This window comes from Mytilus trossulus, chromosome 7 (genome assembly GCF_036588685.1).
Source record: "Mytilus trossulus isolate FHL-02 chromosome 7, PNRI_Mtr1.1.1.hap1, whole genome shotgun sequence".
NCBI lineage: Eukaryota > Metazoa > Mollusca > Bivalvia > Mytilida > Mytilidae > Mytilus > Mytilus trossulus.
The window spans coordinates 84,537,547-84,559,123 of NC_086379.1; the positions used below are offsets into that span (position 1 = coordinate 84,537,547).

General features: G+C 32.1%; 1 protein-coding gene across 3 annotated transcripts in view; it reads left to right on the top strand.

The window, feature by feature from the left end:
• LOC134726038 (lysosomal alpha-glucosidase-like) overlaps nt 1–21,026 on the top strand; it is a 70,228-nt gene extending 49,202 nt beyond the window's left edge. For all 3 annotated transcript variants that reach the window (XM_063590412.1, XM_063590409.1, XM_063590411.1), the window contains exons 13-20: nt 1,064–1,215; nt 2,640–2,788; nt 3,295–3,379; nt 5,867–6,048; nt 7,631–7,719; nt 11,132–11,181; nt 11,843–11,995; nt 19,620–21,026. In XM_063590412.1, the coding sequence (XP_063446482.1) occupies nt 1,064–1,215; nt 2,640–2,788; nt 3,295–3,379; nt 5,867–6,048; nt 7,631–7,719; nt 11,132–11,181; nt 11,843–11,995; nt 19,620–19,682 (923 nt within the window). In that variant the 3' untranslated portion in view covers nt 19,683–21,026. The remainder of the gene's footprint in view (nt 1–1,063; nt 1,216–2,639; nt 2,789–3,294; nt 3,380–5,866; nt 6,049–7,630; nt 7,720–11,131; nt 11,182–11,842; nt 11,996–19,619) is intronic.
• The last annotated feature ends 551 nt before the right edge of the window (nt 21,027–21,577 follow it).

Here is a 21,577-nt window from a genome sequence, read left to right on the forward strand (position 1 = left end):
ATATCAATTTCAGTTTTAAGGTGGTACCTAACACTACAGGGAGATAACTCTGTACAGTCAGCTTAACATTTTAATTACATTGTGTTGTAAAAGTAATATAAAGCTTCTCAATGATCAAAAATTGTGTTTGTCAAATTGCTATAAAACCAGTGTAATTTGTCTGACAAAACAGTTGGTTCAAAATTTTTTAAATTTTTATTTTTTTGTTTAAGTGTCAAAGTGAATACTTTGACAAAATTTTATGAAAATTAAACGAGCCAAATTTAAAAACGTTTATTATATTTAATTGATGGAAGCTAGACTTTTGAATGTTACTTGTTTGTGTCAATAACTGGTGTGTCTTTATGTTTTTTTTGTATGTTTTGTATCAAGCGATGAGAATTCTTTTTTAAACAATTTCTAAAGATTTCAAACTTTATATTGAGTGATTATCAATATCAGATGGAAGTATTTTTTTATTTCAGAAATATTTAAGATGCTTGGAATAATTTTGATAAGAAATATGTAATTTGTTATAGATGTGAATAAGATAATAGATTGTGTAGATTAATGTTAGGAATGTTCTAATTTTTTAAAGATGTTGGACTTAAATTAAGTTTGTAAATGGAGGATTGGAGTGCTTCAAATTATTTTATTTTATTTTCAAATTTATCAAATTTGTTTTTTTAGAGATGCTAAACTTTAATATGTTTGGTATATCTATGATTAAGTTTTTTTTATTTTTAGAGCTATTAAACTTTAACATGTTTGGTATATCTATGATTAAGTTTTTTTATTTTTAGAGATGCTAAACTTTAATATGTTTGGTATATCTATGATTAAGGTTTTTTATTTTTAGAGCTATTAAACTTTAATATGTTTGGTATATCTATGATTAAGGTTTTTTATTTTTAGAGCTATTAAACTTTAATATGTTTGGTATATCTATGATTAAGGTTTTTTATTTTTAGAGCTATTAAACTTTAATATGTTTGGTATATCTATGATTAAGGTTTTTTATTTTTAGAGCTATTAAACTTTAATATGTTTGGTATATCTATGATTAAGTTTTTTTTATTTTTAGAGCTATTAAACTTTAACATGTTTGGTATATCAATGATTGGAGCTGATATTTGTGGATTTCAACTGGATACCACAGAAGAACTTTGTCAGAGATGGTACCAGTTAGGAGCATTTTATCCTTTCTCAAGGAGCCATAACTCTGTCGGACTGAAGGCAAATATAAATTACCTTGAATAAGAACATGTTTACTGGCGACACGTTAGTGGAGACAGTAAACGGGTATTTGCAACCATAAAATCTCCTATTGATGCCACCAGAGCTTTAAATACAATAAAGTTATCTCCATTCTAATGAAGCTAACAGAAAACAACGTTAAAACATGTATATAAAATCTGTTATATGCCGTCTACGCTTGCAGGTACGTCCCATACCATCAATTGTCAATTGATGCCATGTAAATAAGTGACGTTATCCAATGAAAATGAGCTTTACAAACATTGTTGCATTAGAATTTAAAATGGAGGATTTCAAGATTCATGTACACAGTTGTCATTGAGGAAATATCCAATAATTCAGGAAATGTGGCAGAAGTTTGAGTATTAAATAAAAAGGATATAGGAATCAAATAAGTTTTGGACCACAAAAACGACCTTCAACAATGAGAAAAACTTATACTGTATACTGTAAAATAGAGTATTAACAACACACGCTCCAGGAGTCTTGACTTGTTGATGCATTCATATAAAAATTACCATGTGTGATATGAGAGCCAATGAGGCAACTATTCACCAAACATCTAATAAAGTGCATGTAAACAATCTAAGGTCCCCAGATTGCCTTAAACAATGAAAAATTGTATTTTGCCATAAAAGGTGCACACATGAAGATATAAGACAATTCAATGGCAGACTAATAAATATCATGGCAATTTAAATAAAACGAATATGACAGATATAAACCAATGGCAAGCCTGATTTATTTGCACAAACCAAACCTTTTGTAAAACATAATAAGGAGATGTGGTATGAATGCCAATGATCAACCAAAGTTCAAATGAAGTCAACAATTATAGGCCACCAACTTTGCCTATCTAGATCTTGATAATAAGTCATAAGAGAAAATACTCTTGTTTAAACCTACACATTGCTACTTGCAACATGGTTTCTGCATAGTTCCTGACATTATCCCGGGAAATAAAGTTGGAAGAAAAAGATTGTTAGGTAGTTAACATGTTTAACCTGCCGCATTTTTGCGCCTGTCCCAAATCAGGAGTATCTAGCCTTTGGTTGTCTTGTAATATTTTTATTTTTATTTTTTGTTTCTTGTGTATAATTTGGAGTTTAGTATGAAGTCCATTATCACTGAACAAGTATATATATTTGTTAATGGCTAGCTGAAGGACGTGTCCAGGTTCGGGAATTTTTTGCTGCATTGAAGATGTATTGATGACCTTCTGTTTTTGTTCTGTGGTCTGGTTGTTGTGTCTTTGACACATTCCCCATTTCCATTCTTAATTTTATTATGTGCCCTGACTATAAGAATTTACTTTGACTTCGAGAAACATATAAACAAGGAGCTCCAGTATTAAAAGTTATTTGGTTTAATAAATAAATCATATTTGTATATATATATTGCAGCCTCAAGACCCAGCTTCGTTCAGTCAGGACCTTATAGAATCAACAAAGACAGCCTATATGATCAGATATTCTTTGTTACCATATTTATATACACTGTTTCATAAAAGTCATATGATGGGAGAAACTGTCGCAAGGCCTTTGTTCTTTGAGTGAGTACAAAAATATGAATATTTTACTGAAGATCTTAGTGGAAAAAACCTTCTGGAGCTACAAAGTTATATGTGGAAATCTTTTTTCATTTCAATTGTAAGACACCAAGAACAATGGTTATAATATATGTTGTATTGCAGTACAAAGTAATAAAATTATTCATACATGTATGTTATCAGTTAGAACTTCATATTTGATAAAATTGGATGTCTTTTTATTGTGTGAATATTAAGCATTATTTTTATAGTACCGGAATAATTAACCACAGATAATACTGTCAAAACAACTTGAAAATGGTGGCATTTTTGTGGTTTGACCACCTGCCATTGTAATATATAACTACAAGGTTTGGTGCAGGTTTGAATAGTGATTCTAAAATATTTACAGTTAAACAATTTTCAGAGTCAGAAGAATAAAGGTAAAACGCATGCAGCCAGGTATTATACCTAATATCAACATGAATTTGACTAAAAACCTGAAAATAATAAAACTTTTCTCATTGTAGGTTTCCACAGGACAAAAACACTTATAGTATAGATAGTCAGTTTTTATGGGGAAGTTCACTGATGATTTCTCCTGCCCTTGAAAAGGTAAAATTTGTTAATTAGGGCCTCGCCTTTAGGCAGGTCGCCCTATAGTGATCAGTACGTCTGTCCGTCCGTCCGTCCGTTCATAGGTAACACTTTAACTTAGTGTCCGCTCCATATCTAGAGAACCATTATGATTTCATACTTTATACTTTACATGTTTATTAACCACCACTAGAAGGTGTGTCATGATGTATTTACAACTTCCTAGGACAAAGGTAAAGGTAAAAAAAACTTTGGTTTCAGTTGACAACCCTGTGTCCTGTGGTGAAGATCGTGTCCGCTTTATATCTTGAGAACCGTTATGATTTCAAAGTTTATACTTGACATCCATTTTAACCAACACCAGAGTGTGTGTAATGATGTATGTACAACTTCCTAGGTCAAAGGTCAAGGTCAAAAACTTTGGTTTCAGTTGACAACCCTGTGTCCTGTGGTGAAGATCGTGTCCGCTCAATATCTAGATAACTGTTATGATTTTTGTGAACAAGTGACAACACGAAAATCCTAACACGTGACTAAATATTCCTTAAATGTTAAAGGGTGTCATTTTATGAAAAAAATAAGGAAATCAAGTCTCCTAAACATTTATCAATATGATCATATTGTGAATATTCTAAACAATAGAAAGGTTCAATCAATATACCCCAAGAAAATTACCTTCTTTCAAACTACTATAAAATTTTGAAATCAGCCATAGAATTACTATAACCCATAATCATATATCACTTTCCTAATATTGCATTGAAGACTTCTATGTTATATGCCAATGTTAATGATATTTGTTTTTTATGCTAAATATTGAAAAGCTGAACTAGGTTTAATCATCAGTGTCTTCTTCACTGTAATTACTGTCCTCATCATCAGAAAAATCCTCATTTACATTCTCAGAAGAGGCCTTCTCATCATCCATGAAATCCTCATCCTCATCATCAATGAAATCCTCATCTCCATCATCAATGTAATCTTTATCTTCATCATCAATGAAATCCTTACTTTCATCACCTACTTCCTCACTTTCCCTGTTATCTCCTTGCTGCTCCTCATTGTCATTGTAGTCTTTTTTGCCATTTTTATAGGCCCGTCGTCTTTTAGACGGGACGTATTATGGTATACCGTTGTCCGTCCTTCTGTGCATCCATCGTCCACACTTCGGCCAATAACACACATAAGCTCCCTTTTCATTTTATAAATATAAAAGGTACTTGGTACTCAGAAAGTGTGTTGTGAACAAGATAGAATGTATGAATGAAAAATTAAGACAACAAACTTAGTTAAATTTGAGGTAGCCTTAATAGTGCCAATTTTTTGTGCATTTTTATTTATTATTTGGGGGGGGGGGGGGGGGGGTATTTGACAGGGCTCACACTATTTCTAGTTGGTCATATAAATTCATTAAAAGACAAGTTAACAGAGCAACAGGCGTATCATGCGCTAAAGCGCAGCCCTTTATTTAACATTTCATTGGCATTCTTTTTTGGTGGGTCATAATATATTGAAGGCATAATTCTAAAAATATGTGACAAATATCAATTGGGCAGCACCTTTAAACATATTGTTCAAACATCAATCCATATATCCAGAAGTCATCTTAGAGTAGTCAACAGTGAGTTCACATCATGCAGTCATATCACTATTATACTATGAAAGTAAGTTGAGAATATTTATCAGTTTTAACTTAAAATCTTAGAATAAAATCACACATGAGACTATGTAATAACTTCAAATAATGCTTCATATCAGATTATCCATACAACTTATTTACCCCCACGTTATTGACAGCGGGGCCCACAGAGATGGCTCCCATGTCAATGGTATCTAGTTATTTCTCCTGCCCTTGAAAAGGTAAAATGTGTTAATTATTTCTCTAGCCCTTGCAAAGGTAAAATTTGTTAATTATTTCTTCCCCTTACAAAGGTAAAAAATTTCAATTATATCCTACCCTTGAAAAGGTAAAAACTGTTTATGATTTCTCCTGCCCTTGAAAAGGTAAAAAATTTCAATTATTTCCTACCCCTGAAAAGGTAAATATTGTAAATGATTTATCCTGCCCTTGAAATGGTAAAAATTGTTAATTATTTCTCCTGCCCTTCCAGCCCTTGAAAATATAAAAATTGTTAATTATTTCTCCTGCCCTTCCAGCCCTTGAAAATATAAAAATTGTTAATTATTTCTCCTGCCCTTCCAGCCCTTGAAAATATAAAAATTGTTAATTATTTCTCCTGCCCTGCCAGCCCTTGCAAAGGTAAAATTATATGTCCCCATTTAAATTCATAGATCGTTAAAAAAAAAAGGGTGTTCCCACCCTTCTTCAATAGTATTGTGTATGTTTTCACATCACATCAATTGCAACAAGAAATTACTATATCAGCCAGAGGACATATTATAAAAATTTAAGACAACATTTTGGAAAATTAAGTTTTTCAATGCTATTTTATTTTTATTTTTTTATATCTCTATATAAATGTAAATTGGTTTCCAATATTTCAGGGAACAACCAGTATTGGTGCTTACTTTCCAACAGGTGTATGGTACGATTGGTATACAGGTGGCGCTATATGTAGTAATGGTTCTGTGGTCAAATTAGCAGCCCCTGCTAACAAGATAAATCTTCATGTCAGAGGAGGGTCCATTCTTACTCTACAGGATCCAGATTTGACAACAACCCTCAGGTAATTACAAACAAAGATTATCATTATACTGAGAGACATTTAGTCATTACCTTTTTCTAAGGCCGTGTTCACACCAAAAGCCATGTACAGTAAACATGTTTACATTTAGTTTACCGTAATGTACACTGGTTTCACATTACATTTGTTCACATCCATACACCTTGTTTAGCTACCTGTACATAAGATTTGTTCACACTTGTAAGCTATGTGTCATTTAAATGTTCATTACGTAGAGCCAAATGCAAATTTTATGGACAGTTTTTCTTGCAGTTTGAGAACAACCGTTTGACTTTAAATAGAGGGTGGGGTGGGGTTTGGGTTCCTTACTAAATATTTTGATCCCCAATTTGATAAAAAAAATATATTCTGGTCATACAGATTTTTTTAAATCGGAATCCAGAGCTTCACCATACATTATAGTATAAAATATTGTAAAATAAATAAAATTTGATTGCTAGCATCGAAAAAAAATCTGACTCACCCCCACCCCACCCTCTTTTTAGTCAAGTGGTTGCTCCTTTATGAAAACCATTTTGATGATTTGCAGTAGTCTAAAGAGATACTAAAATTTCTCGGTCACGCATAAGAAAACGTAGGCTGCATCAGCATGCTAATAGACGAAGTAAAAGGATTGGGATGTTAAGGAGCACTACATTTCTTTTCTGGTAGTTGTTTTTTCCCATTTTGTTTGTATTTCTTCTCCATAAAGGAGTATTTTGCAAAAGTAGGGAGTAATGGTTTTTTTATATTTCGAGGTGTATTTTAACGGATCTGAGATACTAAATAAACAAAATAATTTACCTCACGCTTTTTTTAGTAATGCATTCATATATATGAGTGAATCGTTGTTTGAGTAAAGACCAGTGGCAAATATTTCTGTGTACAGATTTGTGTTTGGAAATGATGATACTATGAGTCTTGATAAGGAGTTGATAAAGAAATGTTATAACAAATAAATATATCAAAATTATACAAAATATTTTGTAAAGAACTTTATTAATAATTGTTTTAGATATCAATTTTATTCAAAAACGGTTTCTCCTTTAAATATATATGATAAAATGAATGTTCTAAATGTCTAGTTTTGTGACACTTAACCTACACAAGGCCTATATTGACTATCGACTGTATGTAGACAAAACATGATTTAAACTACATGTAAACATTGAGTTTTATCAATGAGAACATAATTTTGTTTAGTTTACGTGTGAGTTACACTAACACAACACTGAGTTTAGGTCAATGTGAACACGGCTTAAGATAGGGATTTTAATTGTTTTATTCATATATTTTGGACAAAGAGAGATAACTCAATCAATAGAATTGTCTTAATGTGTTTTTTTTAATGAATTTAATACAATGTGTAATTTTAAACACCTACACACCGTAATATAGAAAAACTAAAAGACAGTGCCTACATAAACAAGTTTTAACTGAAGTTTCTCATACCCAGCCTCACCTTGTATTTCTTTTTTTTTCAATCAAACTGTTGAAAAATCTTTTTTTTTTTTACTGATATGAAAAAACAATATTCTTTCTTTCATATTTCCTTTAAACAGTATACAATTACTCTTCTTTTTAGTCGTAAGAACAAATTCTCTTTGGTGGTATCATTGGATGTCAATGGAACAGCACAAGGGGATCTCTTCTGGGACGATGGGGATACCATAGGTAAGTGTTAGATCTTTGGTGGTATCATTGGATGTCAATGGAACAGCAGAAGGAGATCTCTTCTGGGACGATGGGGATACCATAGGTAAGTGTTAGATCTTTGGTGGTATCATTGGATGTCAATGGAACAGCAGAAGGAGATCTCTTCTGGGACGATGGGGATACCATAGGTAAGTGTTAGATCTTTGGTGGTATCATTGGATGTCAATGGAACAGCACAAGGTGATCTCTTCTGGGACGATGGGGATACCATAGGTAAGTGTTAGATCTTTGGTGGTATCATTGGATGTCAATGGAACAGCACAAGGTGATCTCTTCTGGGACGATGGGGATACCATAGGTAAGTGTTAGATCTTTGGTGGTATCATTGGATGTCAATGGAACAGCACAAGGTGATCTCTTCTGGGACGATGGGGATACCATAAGTAAGTGTTAGATCTTTGGTGGTATCATTGGATGTCAATGGAACAGCACAAGGTGGTCTCTTCTGGGACGATGGGGATACCATAGGTAAGTGTTAAATCTTTGGTGGTATCATTGGATGTCAATGGAACAGCACAAGGTGATCTCTTCTGGGACGATGGGGATACCATAGGTAAGTGTTAGATCTTTGGTGGTATCATTGGATGTCAATGGAACAGCACAAGGTGATCTCTTCTGGGACGATGGGGATATCGTAGGTAAGTGTTAGATCTTTGGTGGTATCATTGGATATCAATGGAACAGCACAAGGTGATCTCTTCTGGGACGATGGGGATACCATAGGTAAGTGTTAGATCTTTGGTGGTATCATTGGATGTCAATGGAACAGCACAAGGTGATCTCTTCTGGGACGATGGGGATACCATAGGTAAGTGTTAGATCTTTGGTGGTATCATTGGATGTCAATGGAACAGCACAAGGTGATCTCTTCTGGGACGATGGGGATACCATAGGTAAGTGTTAGATCTTTGGTGGTATCATTGGATGTCAATGGAACAGCACAAGGTGATCTCTTCTGGGACGATGGGGATACCATAGGTAAGTGTTAGATCTTTGGTGGTATCATTGGATGTCAATGGAACAGCACAAGGTGATCTCTTCTGGGACGATGGGGATACCATAGGTAAGTGTTAGATCTTTGGTGGTATCATTGGATGTCAATGGAACAGCACAAGGTGATCTCTTCTGGGACGATGGGGATACCATAGGTAAGTGTTAGATCTTTGGTGGTATCATTGGATGTCAATGGAACAGCACAAGGTGATCTCTTCTGGGACGATGGGGATACCATAGGTGAGAATAAAATCAGTGTGTGTGTGTGTGTATTGTAGAGGATGATCTTTTCTTGGAAAATGGGATGTATATAATATTGTTTAATATATACAGTCCGCCAAAAGTTAAGCACCACCGAAATATAACTGGCAATATTTTTATAACTATTGCGAAAAAAATATTTATGTTTGGTGTTATGAATTACCTTCAACATACACTAAGAAAATCCATTACGACCAAAAAAATTGAACTTCGATAAAGCAGTCAAGCAACCTCTTATCAAAGGTCATATGCGCGCTTACAAATACACTGTTTCTCCAAGTGATCGTGTTAGTGTTCTTACATTGGTCAGTCTACTTCTCAGAGGCAACCAAAGAGCAAGTCTTGGTGTATAGAGACCTGTACTTACAGGTAGGCACTCTACCGTCAAGTTTTAATGGGATAATGACCATCTATGCTTGAACATAATAAGCTGACAAAACACTCATTGTTCAGATGGTAGTCAGTTTCTGTTACTGCCAGTAGACGCCATAATACGAATTTCGCGGGGAAATAAAACGGCCTATGACCAAAAACAATGTTTGCACAAGGACTGCATTCAGTGCTGGTGATGTTCCAGTACGGGGTTGCTTCTTATACCGTTATAAGCTGGGTATACATTGTCTGCAGGGTAACATAAACGGACAGACATACAGAGATGTGGTGCCTTTAAACATTGTAGTCCCTCATTTTAATAATCCCCCACTTGCATCTACATTTCCAAGGCAGAGGCGGATTTAGGGGGGGGGGGCCAGGGGGCCCGGGCCCCCCCTTTTTGGGAAAAATTTTGGTTGCTTTTATAGGGAATCACTGAAGCGTGACTGGAGCGGGCCCCCTCTTAGGTCAGTCAGTGGGCCCCCACTTATGAAAATTTCTGGATCCGCCACTGCAAGACCCTTGTATATGGACGACAACGCGAGAACACACATGACAAGCATTTTAACCGAGTCCAAAGAGCAACAAGCCATTTACACTATTTTTTAGCCTTCCATGCCCCAATACATAAACCCTATCAAACTTGTCAGAGATGCCATTGGCGGAAATCTCAATCACAGAGATCCACCTTAACAATATTTTGTCGATTTAAAAGTGGTATTTGTTTAATGCAACAGATTTCCTAAACTAAAGCTTGAAGGCTTGCACCGAGAATGATACGTCGTGCTATGAAACTGTAGCGGAAGTGACGTTGTTACACATGGTATTGACTCAAATATTGACATAAAATTTGCCGAATATACCAAAGCTAATGTGTAGAAAATTTTAATAATATTGGGTGATCAATTGTTGTAAAAAAATAAAATCACAGTGAAACTTAAATTCTGTTTCTGAATTGTGTAATTTACACTATTTCTATGAACAGAAAACCTACATGCATAAAACCTTTATAAGTGACTAAAATTACACTTCTGGTTTGTTTATGGTATACATAAGCAAAATTGCTATATGATTGTTTTCTTTTTTTCGTGGAATAATTGATTTTTTTAATTTGCAAAAAAATCTATGCAATAAAAATAGGTGGTGCTTAACTTTTGGCAGACTGTATATATCAGCGTTTGAGTGTATATGTGGTGGGTATTTAAGGTGATATTTTTTCTCGGAAAGATAGAATACTATAGAAATTTATATAAATTAGTGTGTGTGATAGTAGAATATGTTCTATACAGAGTTCACTCAATACTCAATAATATTTTAAGAGTAGACAATAAAGTTCCCCAAGCAATATCACTGGTGTATCATCCAGAAACTTTCAAATTGAATTAAGTACCATACAAATCATTTTACAAGTATTAAATCAAGTGGAAATTATCTTGTTGATGTTATTTGTCCTAGATGCTTGGATTCAGGGGAACCACATTTTGTTTTTTGACAAAACACATCAATTATGCAGTTTTCCAAATGGAAAATACAAGATAGATATAAACAATTTTTACATATGTATGAAAAAAAATCACTATTTTATTAACTTGATACAAGATAGCATCAATATTGTGCATATAGTTGTAGTAAAATGATGCCCTTTATGGGTTCTTGATTAGAATAATGAAATTCTTAATCTTATTCTTATGGAAATAATTTTTAAAAACAGAGAAGAATAAATGTGTTGTTTTTATAATTCCAGGTACTCACACAATGGGAAAGTTTAACATGATCAGATTTCTGACATCTAAGGTAATAACAAGTAACTTCTTGGTTTCAGCAGACTTTGTTGTACATATAAATTTTAACGTATAAATTTGTTTATAATACAAGAGAGGGGGGTCTGTGGCTGAGTGGTCTAAGTTGTTTTACTACTGTAATCACTAACCAATTAACACTGAGGTTGTGAGGTTGAACCCTACTCTTGTGGATGCACTTGTCTCCACTTGTAATTGACTAGGATGTTAGTTTCCCTATCAAAGGTCAGTGGTTTTGAATTTCTCTGGGCACTCCAGCGTCCTCCATCTATGAAAACTGGCTGCCACTAATAGCCATAAAACAGTGCTTAAAAGTGGCATTAAAACATTAAAATCAAATCCAATGCAAAAGATGTAATAGATTAAAGGTTCCTATCCTCCTCAAATTTAGATAACAGAAATTACAATAGAAAATTAGTCTCGGTTGATTATGGAAAGAAAGCAACTGCATGGGAACAATTAGTTAAATTTTAGATATTATATGTAATGTGTGAAATGATATACAGGTATTTATGCTGTATAAATAGGCTTTACATATGTAAATTTATTGGTTAATGTTATCCTTATCTAATTTCACTTATGTGATAAAGATAAGAAAAAGAACATGTATGATATGACATAAAATGACAGTGTAACAGTGTGAGTTTTTATTTCAGAATACAGTGACAAACAATGTTATGTATGCAGGCTATACTGATGAACCTATGATACTGAGATCTATTGTAGTGTATGGTGTCTTACACAAACCATCTACAGTTAAATTAAATGGCATGGCTATAAGTCAATTCACATATGATGATAACTTACATGTAAGTATTGGTTAACCTTAAAATTATATATAGTGTTGTCAAATCGTACACTTTTGCCTAACCGGTTACTCGGATAATCGTTCGACCGATTAACCGGTTAACCGGTAATTTAAGTTGGTGTTTGAAAGCCTTATCAATAGAACCCTACACATAGATATAAGATGTGGTATGAAAGTCAATTTGACAACCTTTCATCCTAGTCATAAATACGCTTTTTGAATTGAAGTTTTTCCTTTAGCATTATAAGGCTTGTCTGTGAGGATTCCTGTCGAAGATTGACTTTTAATAATCAAATACACGTAATATTTAAATATAAGAAAGATTAAATGGAAAAAACATCACTTCATATTGCTAGTTGGAATATCAATGGGTATAAATCAAAAGATTTTATTAAGTTTGAAGACCCTGAGTTTGTTAGTCTGGTCTCTGATAAGGATATATTCTGTCTAATGGAAACTCATTGTAATTTGAAAAATTGCCTCAAAGTACCTGAATTTGATGTGATTAACTTAATAAGGCCTAGATCTCCAAGAAGTAGAAAGCGATCTGGAGGATTATCTATTTATATAAAAAAAGATATTCGAAAAGGGGTGAAATTTCTTGAACATGAAACCAGTGATTACATCTGGTTAAAATTAGATAAAAAAAATTTTTGGAATATCAAGACATATTTATATATGTTTCCTTTATGACCCACCAGCGGAATCAACCTATAGTCGCCAATTAGAGGCTGACATTCTTTCACTAATTGAGAAAGATATTTCTAAACACTCAAAAGATGGGGATATTATATTGGCAGGGGATTTTAAAGCCAGGACTGGAGATGAACCTGACCTAATTCAAGGCGATAGTTCAAATCACATACCCCTTTTTAATTCATACAGCCCTGATTTAGATTTACCCTCTAGAAGTAGTCAAGATAATATACTTTCTCAAAGGGGGAAATATTTAATTGATTTATGTATTCAAGATAAATTAAGAATTCTAAATGGTAGAACATTTGGAGATACTTTTGGACAGTACACCTCACATCAACCTAATGGTAGTAGTGTCATAGATTATTTCATTGTATCTGAGTATTTAGTAAAATATATTTCATTTTTTCATGTACATGATTTTATTGGAACAATGTCTGACCATTGTCAAATATCTATGATGTTAAATGTAAAATACTCTGTAGAAAATGATTGTAAACATGGTGGTTGTCCTCTTGAACCTCTTCCGCCTTCATACATATGGACTGATAAATCTTCGGTGGAATTCCAAAATGTGTTGTCCTCATCAGAAATTCAGAATGATCTGTCCAATTTCATGAAATTACATGTTGATCAAACAGAATCAGGAATCAATTCTTTAATTAATAACTTTAATCAGGTAATTTATGATGTGGCAAACAAAAGTCTAAGAAAGAAAAATCATAGTTTTAAAAAATCTAACAAGAAAAAGAAAAAACCTAATTGGGAAAATCTATCTCTATCAGTCCTAAAAAGCATCTCATTGATAAAGAAAATTTATTTAAAAAATATAATAAAGATCCATATATTCGATCATCCTATTTTAGTGCTTTAAAGCATTATAGAAAATCTAGAAAAAATACAATACGTCTCTATAGACAAAATTTAGTAAATCAGCTTGATAATTTAAAAGATAACAATCCTAAAGCTTACTGGAAACTTCTGAATAAATTTTTAAGTGAAGGTGGTGATTTTTGAGTGCAATCGCAAGACAATATATCAGCTGAAGAATGGTTGAACTATTTTAGGGAATTAAATACTGCTAAAGATATAAATAACCAGGATCTAAATAAATTGTTAGCTGAAGCAGAGAAATGTAAGCAATTTAATGAGCTAGATTTTAAAATTTCTGAAAAAGAGGTTCTTGATGCACTGAAATCTTTAAAAAATAAAAAAGCCTGCGGATTTGACTAAATATCAAATGAAATGTTAAAATATGGTTTTCTACATTTTTCTCAACCCCTTTTGAAAATATTTAATAATGTCCTAACTTGTGGAATTTTTCCTAAAATTTGGTGTAAAAGTTTTTTAACTTCTATACATAAGTCAGGTGACACCTCAGAACCTAGCAATTACAGAGTAATTGCAATAATTAGTAATATTGGAAAGTTGTTTACTAGAATATTAAATAATAGATTAGAAAAATATTTAGAAAAGCATGGCATTATATCCCAAGAACAAATTGGTTTCTCTAAAGGTAAAATGACTAGTGATCATCTTTTTGTCTTAAAAACTCTAATAGATAAACACACACAAAAAGGTTCGAAACCATTATACACATGTTTTGTTGACTTTAGAAGAGCTTTTGATACGGTTAATCACACAGGACTGTTTTATAAACTTAGTAAAATTGGAGTAGGAACTCATTTTTATAATATAATCAAAAGTATGTATTCTAATAACATACTATGTATAAAAACACGAAACATGTTAACTTCAGACTTTAGATCATATATTGGAGTAAGACAAGGAGATAATCTTAGCCCAAGTCTCTTTAAAATATTTATAAATGATTTTAAATCTTTATTAGATGAAACCTGTGACCCAGTATTGCTATCAAATGTTTCATTAAATTGTCTTCTTCATGCTGACGATCTTGTACTGCTTTCTGAATCTAAAAAAGGTTTACAGAATGCACTAAATAAGCTGGAAATTTATTGTCAAAATTGGGGGTTAGAAGTTAATTTAAAAAAAACAAAGTCTGTAGTTTTTAATACATCTGGCCGTATTAAAGATGCACAGCTTTCATATAAAGACACGTACATCCAAAGTACCCAACATTATACTTATCTTGGCATAACTTTAAGTGCATCTGGCAGCTTTTCAGAAGCCAAAAACATGTTATATAAAAAAGGCTTAAAAGCATTCTTTAAATATACAAAATATTTTACTAATTATAAACCTAATATCTCCACTCTAATGCACATTTTTGATCACACAGTGAAACCTGTATTATTATATGGTTCAGAAATATGGGGCTGTTTTAATTCAAAAAAGTTAAATAATGACACAGAACTTAATTATTTCTATAGATTATGTAAAGATCTAAAAAATGAAAAAGTGCATCTAAAATTCTGCAGATTTACATTAGGAGTGAATAAGCACGCAACAAATTTAGCCATATTTGGCGAATTAGGTCGTTATCCTCTAATGATAGATATTTTAACAAACATGATTAAATATTGGAAAAGAATTCATATTAAAAATAATATTTTATTAACAAATGCATACTCTCTCTCAAATACATTATCTAAAGCTGGGAAGAATTGTTGGGCTAGTAGTATTGATGCTATCTTAAAATTACTTGATTTAAAAGAGTATCAGGTGCTCTCATCTAAAATAAACATTAGAAATATGGTGAAAAAGAAATTATATTTAAAGTATTGCAGCATATGGAAGAAAGAATTATTTAATGATAAAAGACAAAATAAGACCTCTGGAAATAAACTTAGAACTTATCGATTATTTAAACCAAATTTTAATTTTGAGCCTTACTTATTGAAATTACCATATATTCAAAGATGTGTTTTAACAAGATTTAGAATTGGAGCTCACAAACTTGAAATAGAAAAAGGTCGTTATTTTAATATTAAACTAGAAAATAGAATATGCAAACTCTGTAATGAGGAAATAGAAGATGAGATGCATTTTCTTTTAACATGTAAAACTCTGGATAATGTTAGAAATCCCTTTCTAAGCAAAATATATAGTAAAAATAAAAATATTTCAAAACTTGATAACAAATCTCTTTTTATTTGGCTAATGGGAAATGAAGATAAAAACATTTTGATAATAATTTGTCAGTTATTAGAGGTTTTAAATATAAACAGAAATACAATATTAAATTAGATTTTCTCTATATAAAATTATGTATGATCAAATATGCATTTACATAAGTTATTTCTTTTACATTTGATAAATTATTAGTATATACTACGAGGTGTGCTGTCCAATAAAGGGACCAGAGTAACAGACTATTGGTCATATTGTATTATATATGTTTATTATTTACAAATTGCCTACTTCATTTTCTTTAATATTATATCAATCAACTAAATCAAAATCAATCATATTATGTACTTTGTTTAACCTATTTTGAATTTACTTTACATTATGTTTGAAAATTGTATTATAATTATTCTGCTCATTCTGGGCGCCGTGATTGGCAAATAAAATATTTGTTTGTTTGTTTGTTTGTTGTATCAACTATAGCGTTTGTACCATCTTCAGATTAAGAAATTAAAAAAAAAAAATCTTAATCTCGTAGAATTGAATATGTTATTTGTCTAAAACCTATTATTCTTTCCTTTTCTCTTGTTGTCTCCGAAAATAATGGGGTGTGTTTCATTTTGAAATGATTAATTATAAAAAAAGAAGATGTGGTATGATTGCCAATGAGACAATTCTTCACAAGAGACCACAATGACACAGAAATTAACAACTATAGGTCATTTTACATGCTGTACGACCTGTTTCTTCACTGTGTTTGCTTTTTTCTTTAAGCATGTTACTCGTACTTTCACGTATACATTGAGTACATTCACATTGGTAAAGCATTTCACAATTTTTGAATTTAAGTAAGACTAACCCTTGCACTACAGATGTTGAACATTTAAATGTAGGTTTACACAATATTAGATCGAAAACGAAATAATGAAGTAATTAGTAAAATTAAATCTCATTACTGATTTAAAGTTACTGTTAAAAAAACATGTTTACTAATTATGTTTCTTAAAGATCCTGCCTCGAACTCTAATTAATTTGATGTTTTTAGGATTAACAATAGCAATCAATATACTGGACAATTGATCTGTCAAACTAATTACCACGACGACAATTTTTAAATAAAACAAACTATTTAATGATTTGATTTTCAACTCAAATTTTATCAAATCTATCGAAATTGAAAAAAGTCCGGTTAACCGGTTAGCGTTTTTGGTATTCGGTATTCGGTCGTTCGACCGATTAACCGGTTAACCGGTTAACCGTTGACAACACTAATTATATATGAAACTTTAGTGGTCAATGTAGATTAGTCTTTTGTAGAGATACATTCTTATTAACTCAACTAGAAAAAAATACAACAAAATATTTGATAATTTCAATTTAAATCGTGATAATCTAAATGTCAACTGATATATTTATTTTTACTAAGCAAAAGATCAATTAATTATAAAATATATAGAATAATTACACCTTATGTAAGAATCCTGGGTTTTGATTGGTTGATAGCCAGTGTATTTTTCACCAATTTACTGTTATCAAATGAATATCTTTCTTTTTTTAACGCTGCCAGGGTATTTGCCAAAAGGATATGCCTTTTTTACCCTCTCTGCCGTGGTATTTGCCAAAATTTACTCTATCCGACTGAACGCTTGTAACGTCACGATCATCAATGCATTTTTTGAACAATAACATTCGGTGTAATTAAGGTGGTATGGGAGTCTAAAATAAAAATGATAGAATTTGTTCATACTTTGTCTAAATGTAGTATCTATTGATACATGTTCAAAAATATTATAAAAATGACAGGTCTCCGCGCATTTTCTCAAGCTACAGGTTGTGACAAAATGACAAATTTTGTATGGATTGTATAGGAAAAAACAACATTTTGTGAATAGAAACTAAACAAAATGATAGAATTGTAAAATAAACTAGGAAAAGATTGCTTTCAGACATTGCTTTGAGAATATCAAAAGAAAAAATAGGGTCGCCGTACGTTTTTTCCAGCAAAAAGACAAAATAGGAAAATTTCATGTAGAGTCCTTCAGAAAATGCACTGTTTTAGAGTTACCTCCCTTTAAATTGCCAATATGAAAATATTCAAAAACAACCAAAAATAATCTACACTTGTACAAATATCAATATTTCTAAGTTATATTCTTAAAAATTGATTCTTTTAAATGAAAATTCACATTAATATCTGCATTCCTGCATCTAATTTTGCTAACTTGATAAAAAATATGGACCTTAGATTCTCTGTTTTTTACAATCCAAGATGGCGAAAGACACCCATACCACCTTAAACAGATATATCATGTTCTTCAGGGGTATTTGCAAAAAATACCAGTCTGAAGAATGAATTTCCCCCGCCTTACGGCTCGCAAAATTTAACATTCTCTCGACTGATATTTTTCACAAATACCCCTCCTCAACATGATATACATGATATATCTGTTTAAAATTTACTATTGATGACCTCTTTTGACCTAAAATATATTGTGTAACTACTAGACATATATTGCATATATTGCATATATGCACATGTATATTTTGAGTTTTTTTTATGAATTGAATTAGATATTTTAAAACCAAATCTGATTACACAAAGTTTAGTAGGTCTCATTGGGGTCTAAGCGTTTCCTATTACACAAGGTTTATTAGGTCTCATTGGGGTCTAAGTGTTGCCTATTACACAAGGTTTATTAAGTCTCATTGGGGTCTAAGCGTTGCCTATTACACAATGTTTATTAGGTCTCATTGGGGTCTAAGCGTTGCCTATTACACAAGGTTTAGTAGGTCTCATTGGGGTCTAAGCGTTGCCTATTACACAAGGTTTAGTAGGTCTCATTGGGGTCTAAGCGTTGCCTATTACACAAGTTTTAGTAGGTCTCATTGGGGTCTAAGCGTTGCCTATTACACAAGGTTTATTAGGTCTCATTGGGGTCTAAGCGTTGCCTATTACACAAGGTTTATTAGGTCTCATTGGGGTCTAAGCGTTGCCTATTACACAAGGTTTATTAGGTCTCATTGGGGTCTAAGCGTTGCCTATTACACAAGGTTTATTAGGTCTCATCGGGGTCTAAGCGTTGCCTATTACACAAGGTTTAGTAGGTCTCATTGGGGTCTAAGCATTGCCTATTACACAAGGTTTAGTAGGTCTCATTGGGGTCTAAGCGTTGCCTATTATACAAGGTTTAGTAGGTCTCATTGGGGTCTAAGCGGTGCCTATTACACAAGGTTTAATAGGTCTCATTGGGGTCAAAGCGTTGCCTATTACACAAGGTTTTGTAGGTCTCATTGGGGTCTAAGCGTTGCCTATTACACAAGGTTTAGTAGGTCTCATTGGGGTCTAAGCGTTGCCTATTACACAAGGTTTATTAGGTCTCATTGGGGTCTAAGCGTTGCCTATTACACAAGGTTTATTAGGTCTCATTGGGGTCTAAGCATTGCCTATTACACAAGGTTTAGTAGGTCTCATTGGGGTCTAAGCGTTGCCTATTACACAAGGTTTAGTAGGTCTCATTGGGGTCTAAGCGTTGCCTATTACACAAGGTTTAGTAGGTCTCATTGGGGTCTAAGCATTGCCTATTACACAAGGTTTAGTTGACTCACTGTAAATCTGTTCAAATTTTACCATTAGTTTGTGTATAATTTTTACCATTAGTTTTGGTATAATTTTTACCATTAGTTTTTGTATAATTTTTACCATTAGTTTTTGTATAATTTTTACCATTAGATTTGGTATAATTTTTACCATTAGTTTTTGTATAATTTGTTTTTGTATAATTTTTACCATTAGTTTTTGTATAATTTTTACCATTAGTTTTTGTATCATTTTTACAATGAGTTTTTGTATGATTTTTACCATTAGTTTTTGTATATTTCAGGTTTTAAGAGCACAAGGTATTGCAGCCAACATGTTAAAGACATTTACTTTTCAATGGGTGTAGAGAAAAGATAGAGAATCAATTAAAGGAATGTCTTATCTTTTTTTAAGACATTTACATTCCACTGGATGTAGAGAAAGATAGAGAGAAATAAGTTTATTTCCCAATGACATTGGATTATCTGTCAATTGAAAGAATTCCAAATATTATTTTGTTGATAATTTTTATTTAATTATGCATCAATATTGTCCATCTTCAATGTTGGATATCAACAGTACTCATCTCTCTTTTGAACTCCTATTGATTCTATGATTAAATGATTTGATTGTAATATGGTACATTGCATCATTAATGTGTCAAGATATTGTTATTAACAAAAATTATTTATGTTGAAAGGAATGTTTATAAGTCTTTTATTTTTTACCAGTGTGATTTTTTTATCAGTATGATTTTTTACTAGTCTGACAAAAGTTTGGAAGGCGTGACATAGCCATCGTAGATTCCATTATAACGGTCAATATTCAGTTCAGCCTTTGTTAAAAAGTCTTTTTAGACAGATACAACTTTATCAAACCTTCATTGAATATTATAATATTTGGAAAAAAACTTCTTCATGATCAAGAGATAATACTTGAAGTGCTATTTTTGAATGTAATCAAAATTTCCAATTGTTGTTTTTTTTTTTAAGTTAATATTTCAACACAGTGTGTGGTTCATTTTATTTTAAACATTAATATCTTTTTAAACCATCATGGAATTATTTGAAATCTTATTTTTGCAGTTAAAACTTTTCTGTGGATGTAAAACTATTACACGGACAGCTGTAGGTATAGGCAAGGAAAAAAGGTTTTCTTGCAAGATTGATGACTTTTTACTTCAGGTGCTTATTCTATACGTCAGGGATCAAATCTTTAATATTTAAAGATGTAACAGTGCAATTTCAAGGTAAATTGTGTTATATGAGCCTGTTATAGTATTGGTATTGTTATATAATGCTTATATTAAGTAAGGCATTAATCTGTGTATGTGGCATTTAATGCACACAAATCCTCAAATATTCTGTTCAATTTAATTTTGTGTATAGAACACTTCTTCAATTTATATAGATACTTATGGACACATTTAGTTACTAGGGTTCCACAATATAAAATTGGAAAAAAAGATATAACACAGGAGATTATGTTAGAACAAAAATAAATGTGTTATTGAGATCTAAGGAGTTCAATGAACCCTGTTGGTTCAATATATAAATATTTGTTCTTGTATTTATTCCTTATCATTATTATTATTTGAAATGATTTTTATTGATAAATCAAGTTGTCTTTCATTATTGATAGTAATTGTATATTGCTTCAAAAGCTTTTGATTTTGTATTAAAGTTTTCATTAAAATAAATTGTTAGAACTATGATCCAGGCTTCATTGACTATGATCCAAATTTACCCCATATGATCCAGGCTTCTTTGACAATGATCCAAATCGACCTCAGTTTGACCTAGGCTTCCTTAACTATAATCTAAATTTACCACAGTATGATCCAGGCTTCCTTGACTGTGATCAAAATTTACCTCAGTATGATCCAGGCTCGTTGGTTATGATCCAAATTTACCATAGTTTGATCAAGGCTTCCTTGACTATGATCCAAAATTTACCTCAGTATGATCCAGGCTCATTGTTTATGATCCATATTTACCATAGTTTGATCCAGGCTTCCTTGACTGATCCAAATTTGCCACAGTATGATCCAGGCTTCCTTGACTATGATCCATATTTACCAAAGTTTGACCCAGGCTTCTTTAAGTATGATCAAAATTTACCTCAGTATGGTCCAGGCTTCCTTGACTGATTTAAATTAACCCCCTAAGACACAGACTTCCTTAACTATGATCAAAATTTACTAAAGTATGATTCGGGCTTTCTTGACAACTATCCAAATATCGATTGATCGATTTACCACAG